A 12,480-nucleotide genomic window follows, 5' to 3' on the forward strand; every position below is an offset into this window, starting at 1 on the left:
TTATTAAATTTGTAATAACTTTTATTTGGTTTATAAGATATCAAAATATCCAGTTGAAAATGGATAACAGTGAATAATCTGCATATTTTATTATTGTGAGTAAAATCTGGATAAGCAAAATAGCTCTAAGACAACACTGTATTCTTTAATGATATAAAATTATCTGGTTAAAATAATTGGAATGATTCCATAGCTTAAGTTTTGGTTACAAGACTGTTAAACAATAAAAGGCAGTTTAGGAATTTAAGTCAGAATGTTTCTTGTAAAAGAAACTTTTTTGATAATTGTATTCAAAACACTTATTTCATTTAATTAAGCAGACTCTCTGCATTTAAGTCACTTAAATAGTAAATCACTTAAATAGTAACCTCTATTTAGTAACCTACTTCTGACAATAGTTTCGCTGAAAAAAGCATGTATATAGAAAAATGCAAAAAATGTTCCTCTAGTGCTCTTTTCAGATTTATGACTTAATAATTACCCACACGTTGAGCTGAACATTTTGATTATTTAGTTTTAGGACTGCATAGAAGAAAAGTGAAGCAAGGTCGTTCAGTCGTGTCCGACCCTTTGAGACCCTTGGACTGTAGCCTACCAGGTTCCTCTGTCCATGGGATTCTCCAGGCAAGAATACTGGCATGGGTTGCCATTTCCTACTACAGGAGATCTTCCCCACCCCGCAATCAAACCCAGGTCTCCCGCATTGTAGGCAGACACTTTACCATCTGAGCCACCAGAGAAGTCCTGCATAGAAGAAAGACCAGTCCAAATAAGCGTACATTTAATATCTGTAATTATTGGCACTGGTTATTTATATTGCCTGTATGAAATTCCAGTCTTTGACTCTATTTTTGCTATCAAACTGGTAGAAAAGCAAAAGCTGATAAGTAAATCCATCAGAAATTCTAGGGAAAGTCAGCTCTAAGCACAGTAATAGCAATGATACTAGGCAGTGATGGTATATTTACTAACAATACAAATTTATAAGGTAAAATTAAAATGAAATTTCCTATTCCATACACAAATTCCATAGAAAAATAAACTTGGAATTTTGAATAAAAGAAAAAGAAAAGATTCTCAGTGCTGACAACTTCTAATAAAAATCAGACTTAGGACAATATTTAAGTCCTACTTCTAGCTTTTCCCTTTATTTCATCTGAGCCTTCCTCTGATACTTCCTCTCTCCCTCTTCATTGCCTTGTCTTTCCTACACTTAACATTGATGTTCCTTCCCTTCTTCTCTTTCTGCTTCCTGTTTCCTTTCCACTGTCCCTTCCCCGTCCAAATTTCCCATTCTACTGCTTTATCCTTACTCCTTTCACTGCTTCCTCTCTCTCTTTTGAAAACTTTCATGATGTTGTTCCACGAGACAAGAAATACACATCTGTTGCCCACATCTCAGATCCTCTCTTTCATTTTCCTCACTACTGTGCCACTTGCTTTCCTTCCATTTCTGGCCTCGACTCTCTCACAAATGGAAACTGCTCTCACTAAAGCCACTGAGCCATCAGGGGACTACTAAAGCCACCAAAAGTCTCTTAATCCTGACATTCAGTGATCTCTGTTCACTCCTTATCCAGCCAGATAATTTATCTGACTTAGGCACTGTTCTTTGTTCTTCTTGAGTATTTTCCTCTCTTCAAGTTCCCAACACTTAGCTTTCCGTTCTCTCCTGCTTCTCTGATCATTCTGCTCAGTAGCCTTTTCTGGTCTTTCCTTTTTGTATGAGCCGGTATTCCTGGTTGCAAGATATCTCACAGTGACAATGCCACAGTTGTGGAAACAGGATGAATTTTGTTGTGATACTGATTTGGCTGATTTGCAACCAAAAATCTCTTGTTCACATTTGACCTCTTTCTCACCTTTTCATATCACAAATCTAGTGTAGGTAGGTTTGAGTTCAGTCAGTTCAGTTCACTCAGTCATGTCCGACTGACTCTCTGCAACCCCATGAATTGCAGCACGCCAGGCTTCCCTGTCCATCACCAACTCCCAGAGCTTGCTCAAACACATGTACATTGTGTCAGTGATGCCATCCAACCATCTCATCCTCTGTCATCCCCTTCTCCTCCTTCCTTCAGTAGTTCCCAGCATCAGGGTCTTTTCTAATGAGTCAGCCCTTTACATCAGGTGGCCAAAATATTGGAGCTTCAGCTTCAGCATCAGTTCTTCCAATGAATAGTCAGAACTGATTTCCTTTAGGATTGACAGGTTGGATCTCCTTGCAGTCCATGGGACTCTCAAGAGTCTTCCCCAACACCACAGTTCAAAAGCATCAATTCTTCAGCGCTCAGCTTTCTTTATAGTCCAGCTCTCACATCCATACATGACTACAGGAAAAACCATAGCTTTGACTAGCCCGACCTTTGTTGGCAAAGTAATGTCTCTGCTTTTTAATATGCTGTCTAGGTTTGTCCTAGCTTTTCTTCCAAGGAGCAAGCTTCTTTCAACTTCATGGCTGCAGTCATTATTTGTAGTGATTTTGGAGCCCAAGAAAATAAAATCAGCCACTGTTTCCACTGTTTTCCTATCTATTTGCCATGAAGTGATGGACCAGATGCCATGATCTTCGTTTTTTGAATATCAAGTTTTAAAACAGCTTTTTCCTTTCTCCTCTTTCAACCTCATCAAGAGGTTCCTTAGTTCCTCTTCACTTTCTGCCATAAGGGTGATGCTATCTGAGGTTACTGATAGTTCTCCCAGCAATCTTAATTCCAGCTTGTGTTTCATCCAGCCCGGCATTTCACATTATAGGGAGACATAATTGACATACTCTTGACAGAGTACATACCTGACAGAGTACATACTTGACAGAGCCTTGACATACTCCTTTCCCAATTTGGAACCAGTCTGTTGTTCCATGACCGGTTCTAACTGTTGCTTCTTGACCTGCATACAGGTTTCCTAGGAGGCAGGTAAGGTGGTCTGGTATTTCCATCTCTTTTGAATTTTCCACAGTTTATTGTGATCTACACAGTCAAAGGCTTTAGTGTAGTCAATGAAGCAGAAGTAGATGTTTTTCTGGAAGTCTCTTCCTTTTTATGACCCAATGGATGTTGGCAATTTGATCTCTGCCTTTTTCAAGCTTGAATATCTGGAAGTTCTTGGTTCAGGTATTGTTGAAGCCTAGTTTGGAGAATTTTGACCATTACTTTGCTAGCATATGAAATGAGTGCAATTGTGTGGTAAGTTTGAATGGCTAACCCTATATCTAGTTCCCTCACTCTAAATTCACAGGGAAAGTCAGTTTTCAGAATTTTGGCTTCTAAAGTGAATGACAGTTTTTGTCTACCATCAAGAATCATGTGGCAGAAAAGAGGATCAGATGACGTAGCAAAATCCATTTTAATTTAACTGCCTCACATTTAATTATTTTTACCTTATGAATGCTGTCCACTAGATAAGTCATACAAAGTATGTTTTCTGCCACCTCAATGATTCCCAAGTCATTATTTCTATTAAGCTCTTGGAGAATCATACTGCTAGGTTTATGGCATTTCAATGTTCAGAGGATGTTCTTAGCAAAAATTGGCCACTGTATCTGAGTTTTCAATCTTAATTTTTGATGATCATCTAACCAGACACCAACTGACTGTTTTACCTTTATTTATAACTCTTCACATCTAATGGTGACTTTACCTTCTGATTTATTTTGATTTGTCTGCCTTCTTCAAAATTTTCAATGTCATATCACACATGGAATAAAAACTTCACAAACGTTTTAATCACTTGGGGAACATTTATAAAATACATATTACTAGACGTAATCTATGACCTACTGAATCAATTTCTACAGTAATACCTCAGAATCTGTATTTTGTACCAAAACTCCCCCAGACAATTCTGTTACATAATATGGTATGGAAATCCCTTCATAAAAGTTCCAGTTTACTGATCAATATTTATGACACCAGGGTCTTCAGCCTGCAGCCTATTTTCTACAGTCAAGTACTTATTAAAAAAAAAAACACAAAATGGTGAAGACACTCCATGTCTCAAAAATTTTCAATGTCTGTCTATTCCTTGAAGAATAAAATTTAAGATCTTTCACATGGCATTCAATTCATTTTATAATCCAGGGCCTTCTAACATCTTTACTTTTTTTTTTTTTTTTGGCTGCACTGGGTCTTCATTGCTATATGCAGGTTTTATCTAGTTGTGGTGAACGGGGGCTACTTTTCACTGTGGTGAGCAGGCTTCTCATGGCACTGGCTTTTCTTGTTCCAGAGCACAGGCTCTAGGGCCCACGGACTTCAGTAGCTGTGGCACAAGGGCTCAGTAGTTGTGACGAATGGGCTGAGTTGCCCCATGGCATGTGGGATCTTCCTGGACCAGGGATCAAACCCATGTCCCCTGCATTGCAAGGCACATTCTTAACACCTGGATCACAAGGGAAGCCCCACATCTTTACTTTTGATGCATAATGTCTTAATGTCTTCTCTTCTATACCTGTTAATTATTGTACATACTTTGAAATAAAATAGTTGCATTTTTCTAATCTAATAATTTTCTAAATACTTTTCATGTATTTTAGAAGAGTAAATAAAATAAAGGGCATTCAGGCTAGTGTATGGTTTTATTTCAATTATTTTCACCAAATTTTCTTTCTTAAATGATTGATGACTGTCCTTTTTACATTCACTATATTTGATTTCAGAGGCCTTCTATTAAGGATATGGAAAGAAAAAATGCAACAGAGCTGACAGAGTTTGTTCTCACAGGACTTACATATCAACCAGAATGGCAAATCCCTCTGTTCATGCTCTTCTTGTTTATATATATCTTCACTATCATGGGGAACCTGGGTTTGATTGCTGTCATCTGGAATGACCCTCACCTTCACACCCCCATGTACTTATTCCTTGGGAGTTTAGCCTGTGTGGATACTTGGTTATCCTCCACAGTGGTCCCCAAGATGCTGGTCAACATCTTTACCAAGAATAAGAGGATATCTCTCTCTGAATGCATAGTGCAATTCTTTTCCTTTGGAGTCAGTGCAACCACAGAATGTTTTCTGCTGGCAACAATGTCATATGATCGTTATGTAGCCATATGCAATCCATTACTTTATCCAGCGATTATGACTAACAGACTATGCATGCGAATGTTAATTTCATCACTTACAGGTGGCCTTCTTCACTCCTTACTTCACACCTGTTTTTTATTCAGATTAACCTTTTGTAATTCTAACATAATACATCAATTTTATTGTGACATCATGCCGTTGTTTAAAATTTCTTGTACTGATCCTTCTATTAATGTTCTGGTGATATTTATTTTCTCTGGTTCAATTCAAGTGTTCACCATCCTTATTATTCTGGTCTCTTATACACTAGTTCTCTTTACAATTTTAAGGAAGAAGTCTGCACAAGGCATAAGGAAAGCGTTCTCCACCTGTGGTGCCCACCTCCTATCTGTCTCCTTATACTATGGGACTCTTCTTTTCATGTATGTGCGCCCTGGATCCACACGAGCAGATGATCAAGATATGATGGACTCTGTATTTTACACTGTCATAATTCCTTTCTTAAATCCAATTATCTACAGCCTGAGAAATAAGAAAGTCATAAATTCACTGACAATAATGTTAAAGAGAAATATTTAGATCTAATACTAATATGTGCTTTCTTACTTGAAAACAACACAAAACTATGTAGATTAGAGCTCAATTTTGTTTGCATTCATAACTACCCTATTATTTTAATGACAAGATTTCAGTACTCAATAAATTCTTTAAGATATTTATATATCCTATTAAAAGAGACAGGGAATTTTAATCAAATGTTCATATCATGTTAAAATAAATAAAGAAGAATTTAAAATGGGAAAGTCCCTGGCTATCCAGTGTTTAGGACTACACACCATCACTGCTGATGGCCTGGGTTTGATCTCTGGTCTGGAAACTAAGATACTACAAGCTGCATGGCACAGCCAAATAAATTAAAATGAAAAAAAAAAACTTTACAAGCTTCTATATTCCTCATTGTGGTTTTTAAAGTAGATTTATTAAACATGTATTAAGCACTAAAATATGGGTTTCCCAGGTGACACAGTGGTAAAAGAATATGCCTGCCAATGCAGGAGATACAGCAGATGTGGTGTGGATCTCTGGGTCAGGAAGATCCCTTGGAAGAGGAAATGGCAACCTGCTCCAGTATTTTTGCCTGGAAAATTCCATGGACAGAGGAGTCAGGCGACTCCATGGGGTCACAAAGAGTTGGATATTACTGAGCGAAAGAGCACACAAGTACTAAAATAGTGCAGAACCTCTGAAAAACACTTGAGATGGGGTCTTTGATAGTAATACTTTCTTATAGCCTGGAGACTCATATCACATTTAACTTCACATAGTGGGCATTTTTATGTTTGAGTGAAAAGAAATAAACCCCAGGAATATTGCCAGACATCATTCAAGGTTTTATTCTACTTTATTTGGTCCCTGGTGATCCTGCTTCATATGGATTCAATTCTCATGTGACACAGAGAAATAAACTAAAGAGGAAAGAAATGAAGAAGCATGTGAAGGGAGTTAAAACATTGAAGGGCCAGCCAAACCATATGAGATGCTCTTAACTCAGTGTGCTTCTATAAGGAGATAAAAGTAAGTTATTTCTACTGTCTATAATGCCTTCTAAGGCCCTTTTTAGCTGTGTCTGTTTGTTGCTGGGTAACTGAAAAGCTTCACTAATTCAGGAAGCTAAGAGTTCAGACTGAATGACTAAGTTGGGATGGGTATGGGAAGAAGAGAAGTTGCAGAATAGGAAGGAAATGGTCTCAATCTTCCTAAAATTAAAAAAAAAAAAAAGAAGTTTGTAAGGTAAAGAAGTCAGTAGTATATAACATTTACTTAAATGTGTTGTTAACCTGAAAGGGTTTTAAATGTATATTATCAAAGTTCAAATAATGTCAATAGCATGATATCATAGTTCCCAATGTGTTGGTGGCACAGACATGAAAATGAGCAAAAATCTGAATATTTTCTGTCTTAAAAGTCCTTGAAAGTTGGCTTTTCTCACACTGCATATTATTTAAGTATGCTAAGTGATACATTTCCAGACCCATGTCCACCCTTTTCTCAACAGTGAAATTCCACACAAACTCCTATTGATTCCACTCAGGCCCACACCTTCAAAATTATCAGCATCTGTGATCTGTAAAACTCTAGTTGTTGATTCCTCAACGTTGCTAATATTTCCTTCCTTTCCAAACACAACTGTCAGATTAACCTTCAGAAACAGGACTGTAATTAGACCATATCATTCTTCAATAATTTTTAAAGGATTGTCATTGCCATCAGATTGTAAGCATACATGATAAATGTATCTAGAGCTGTAGATATACAGATGCACTATAATTATTTTTTCATGTGTATGCAGATTATATGATATATAAATAAAAGTACAAATACTTATATATATTGAAATGTATCTATATATACAGATTAATTATATATAAATACACTATCTAACCATCTTTCTATTCTCTATCCAGCATTTGTTCACTCTGACATTATCTGAGGTCCTTTCAAATAAAACCTTAGTTTAACTTAGTTCAAATTGGAAGGTTCTTCCTCCATGATTCTCCTATGTTATATCCAAACTGAGTTTCTGAAAGCCTTCTGGACAAACCTCTCTCTCAGGTTCATGCTTTTGTTCACACAGGTCTCTCCATAGAATGCCTTCCCCACTCAAATGTTTCATCTTCATTTAAAACTGAAGTGGGGAGGCGGTCCTAAGATGGCGGAGGAATAGGATGGGGAGACCACTTTCTCCCCCACAAATTCATCAAAAGAATATTTAAACGCTGAGTAAAATCCACAAAACAACTTCTGAATGCCGGCAGAGGACATCAGGCACCCAGAAAAGCAGCCCATTGTCTTCAAAAGGAGGTAGGAAAAATATAAAGGACAAAAAAATAAACAAAAGAGGTAGGGACAGAGCTCCGTCCTGGGAAGGGAGTCTTAAAAAGAGAGAAGTTTCCAAACACCAGGAAACACTTTCACTGCTGAGTCTGTGCCTAGCCGTGGAAGCACAGAGGGCAACATAATAGGGAGGAAAAATAAGTAAATAATTAAAACCCACAGATTAGGAGCCCAACGGTAACTCCCCCAGTGGACAAGCAGCGCAGACACCTGCGCCTGCCACTACCAAGCGGGTGGGGGTGGGGGGGGCAGGGGGGCGCGGGCTGCATTGCTTAGAGTAAGCATAGGGCCTTAATGCCCCCAAGGGTAATCAGAGCGAAGTACTTTGGGCTAGCAAACCAGACTGTGGGATAGCTACCATGTGAAAAGCCCTAAGACACTGCCAGGCCCGCGCACAGAACAAAGGGCTGAACAGAACTAGCCCGCTGCAGACAATCCCCTGCTGGTGACAGACAGCCAGAGCCAGAAGGGGGCAATCGCAGCCCAAGAGAGACATTATCTACCAAACTGCAAGCAGGCTTCTTTGCTAACTAAGACTTCTTGGGGTTCTGGACAGTCATCTGCCTGACAAGGTGCGCCAGTTGTACACCCAGAAAACCGAGCAGCAGGGATGGGAGAGGCGATAAGTTGCAGTGACCGTGCTCGCCAAACACCTCATCACCCGAGCTGCTCGGAGCTGGGAAGGGCACAAAATGCAGGCCCAACGGAGTCTGCACCTCTGAGGACAACCCGAGTGCCCGAACCTGAGCGTCTTAGACCTGGGAGGTGCATGCAGCCCAGGGCCAGCCTCGGAGGGTTCCCTGCGGAGCAACCTAGAGCCTGAGCTGTGTGGGCAGGGAAGGTGCACGTGCCGTGAGCGGGGGCAGGCCCAGTGTAGCTGAGACACTGCAAGCACATGCCAGTGTTATTTGTCTGCAGCGTCCCTCCCTCCCCACAGCACGATTGAACAAGTGAGCCTAAAAAGTGTCCACCACCGCCCCCTTGTGTCAGGGCGGAAATCAGACACTGAAGAGACCAGCAAACAGAAGCTACAACTGAGGGAACCGCCTTGGAAGTGACAGGTGCAATAGATTAAAACCCTGTAGGTAGTACCGACTACATAGGAAGGGGCCTATAGATCTTGAGAAATATAAGCTGGACCAAGGAACTATCCAAAAATGAACTGACCCCACAACACTGCCCACAACAACACCAGAGAAAGTCCTAGATATATTTTTACTATTTTTATGATCATTCTTTCTTTTTTTTTCTTTTCTTTTTTCTAACTTTTTAAAAAATTTTTAAGTCCTCTATTACTTCTTTAGTGGTAATTTTCATTTTCATAACCTACTATTACTTTTCAAAAAAAATTTTAAAGCAAACTTCATGTATATATATATATATTTTAATAACTTTTGTGACTTTGTTTTTTTCTTCTTCTTCTTCTTTCCTTTAATATTGTATTTTTGAAAATCCAACCTCTACTCTAGAATTTTAATCTTTGCTTTTTGGTATTTGTTATCAATTTTGTACCTTTAAGAACCCAATCTTCATTACCCATTTTTACTTGGGAGCAAGATTACTGGCTTGACTGCTCTTTCCCTCTTTGGACTCTCCTTTCTCTCCACTAGGTCGCCTCTGTCTCCTCCCTCCCCCTTCTCTTCTCTACCCAAATCTCTGAATCTCTGTGTATTCCAGACGGTGGAGCACACTTAGGGAACTGATTACTGGCTGGATCTGTCTCTCCCCTTTTCATTCCCCTCTTTTATCCTCCTGGCACCTCTGTCTCCTTCCTCCCTCTTCTCTTCTCTGTATAACTGCATGAACATCTCTGAGTGGTCCAGACTGTGGAGCGCACATGAGGAAGTGATTATTGGCTAGCTTGCTCTCTCCTCTTTTGATTCCACCTCATCTCATTCGGGTCACCTCTAACTCCCTCCTCCCTCTTCTCTTCTCCATGTAACTCTGTGAACCTCTCTGGGTGTCCCTCACTGTGGAGAAACTTTTCATCTTTAACCTAGATGTTTTATCAACAGTGCTGTATAGAAGGAGAAGTATTGAGACTACTGTAAAAATAAAACTGAAAACCAGAAGCAGGAGGCTTAAGTCCAAATCCTGAGAACATCATAGAACACCTGACTATGTTCAGGGAACATTAAGCGATAGGAGCTCATCAAACGCCTCCATACCTACACTGAAACCAAGCACCACCCAAGGGCCAACAAGTTCCAGAGCAAAACATACCATGCAAATTCTCCAGCAACACAAGAACACAGCCCTGAGTTTCAAAATACAGGCTGCCCAAAGTTACTCCAAAACCATTGACATCTCATAACTCGTTACTAGACACTTCATTGCACTCCAGAGAGAAGAAATCCAGCTCCACCCACCAGAACTCAGACAGAAGCTTCCCTAACCAAGAAACCTTGACAAGCCACCGATACAACCCCACCCACAGCGAGGAAACTCCATAACAAAGAGAACTCCATAAACTACCAGAATACAGAAAGGCCGACCCAAACTCAGCAATATAAACAAGATGAAGAGACAGAGAAATACCCAGCAGGTAAAGGAACAGTATAAATGTCCACCAAACCAAACAAAAGAGGAAGAGATAGGGAATCTACCTGATTAAGAATTCCAAATAATGATAGTGAAAATGATCCAAAATCTTGAAATAAAAATGGAATCACAGATAAATAGCCTGGAGGCAAGGATAGAGAAAATGCAAGAAAGGTTTAACAAGGACTTAGAAGAAATAAAAAAGAGTCAATATATAATGAATAATGCAATAAATGAGGTCAAAAACACTTTGGAGGCAACAAATAGTAGAATAACAGAGGCAGAAGATAGGATTAGTGAACTAGAAGATAGAATGGTAGAAATAAATGAATCAGAGAGAAAAAAGAAAAAGGAATTAAAAGAAATGAGGACAATCTCAGAGACCTCCAGGAAAATATTAAACACCACAACATTCGAATCATAGGAGTCCCAGAAGAAGAAGACAAAAAGAAAGACCTTGAGAAAATACTTTAGGAGATAATAGTTGAAGACTCCTACAATGGGGAAGGAAACAATCACCCAAGTCCAAGAAACTCAGAGAGTCCCAAAAAGGATAAACCCAAGGTGAAACACCCCAAGACACATATTAATCAAATTAACAAAGATCAAACACAAAGAACAAATATTAAAAGCAGCAAGGGAAAAGCAACAAATAACCCACAAGGGGATTCCCATAAGGATAACAGCTGATCTTTCAATAGCAACTCTTCAGTCCAAGAGGGAATGGCAAGACATACTTAGAGTGATGAAAGAAAATAACCTACAGCCCACATTACTGTACCCAGCAAGGATCTCATTCAAATATGAAGGAGAAATCAAAAGCTTTACAGACAAGCAAAAGCTGAGAGAATTCAGCACCACCAAACCAGCTCTCCAACAAATGCTAAAGGATAGTCTCTAGACAGGAGACACAAAAACAGTGTATAAACTCGAACCCAAAACAATAAAGTAAATGGCTATGGGATCATACTTATAAATAATTACCTTAAACATTAATGGGTTGAATGCCCCAACCAAAAGACAGACTGCCTGAATGGATACAAAAACAAGACCCCTATATATGTTGTCTACAAGAGACCCACCTCAAAACAGGGGACACATACAGACTGAAAGTGAAAGGCTGGAAAAAGATATTCCAAGCAAATAGAGATCAAAAGAAAGCAGGAGTAGCAATACTCATATCATACAAAATACACTTTAAAACAAAGGCTGTGAAAAGAGACAAATAAGGACACTACATAATGATCAAAAGATCATTCAAAGAAGAAGATATAACAATTATAAATACATATGCACCCAACATAGGAGCACCACAATATGTAAGACAAATGCTAACAAGTATGAAAGGGGAAATTAACAATAACACAGTCATAGTGGGAGACTTTAATACCCCACTCACACCTATGGATAGATAAAGAAACACAAACTTCAAATGATGCAATAGACCAGTTAGACCTAACTGATATCTATAGACATTTCACCCCAAAACAATGAATTTCACCTTTTTCTCAAGTGCACAGGGAACCTTCTCCAGGGTAGATCACATCCTGGGCCATAAATCTAGCCTTGGTAAATTCAAAAAAATTGAAATCATTCCAAGCATCTTTTCTGACCACAATGCAGTAAGATTAGATCTCAATTACAGGAGAAAAACTATTAAAAATTCCAACATATGGACGCTGAACAACATGCTGCTGAATAACCAACAAATCACAGAAGAAATCAAAAAAGAAATCAAAATGTGCATAGAAATGAATGAAAATGAAAACACAACAACCCAAAACCTATGGGACACTGTAGAAGCAGTGCTAAGGGGAAAGTTCATAGCAATACAGGCATATCTCAAGAAACAAGAAAAAAGTCAAATAAATAACCTAACTCTACACCTAAAGCAACTAGAAAAGGAAGAAATGAAGAACCCCAGGGTTAGTAGAAGGAAAGAAATCTTAAAAATGAGGGCAGAAATAGATGCAAAAGAAACAAAGGAGACCATAGCAAAAATCAACAAAGCCAAAAGC

The 12,480-nt window shown here is 38.9% G+C and overlaps 1 protein-coding gene across 1 annotated transcript; it reads left to right on the forward strand.

Annotated features, from left to right (window-relative positions):
- The first annotated feature begins 4,639 nt into the window (after nt 1-4,639).
- Nucleotides 4,640-5,605, forward strand: LOC112587048 (olfactory receptor 5H2-like). The gene has a single exon (XM_025294098.3). It carries the CDS (start codon nt 4,676-4,678, stop codon nt 5,603-5,605), a length of 930 nt encoding a protein of 309 aa, XP_025149883.3. The 5' UTR covers nt 4,640-4,675.
- The last annotated feature ends 6,875 nt before the right edge of the window (nt 5,606-12,480 follow it).

This window comes from Bubalus bubalis, chromosome 1 (assembly GCF_019923935.1).
Source record: "Bubalus bubalis isolate 160015118507 breed Murrah chromosome 1, NDDB_SH_1, whole genome shotgun sequence".
In the NCBI taxonomy this organism is placed as follows: domain Eukaryota; kingdom Metazoa; phylum Chordata; class Mammalia; order Artiodactyla; family Bovidae; genus Bubalus; species Bubalus bubalis.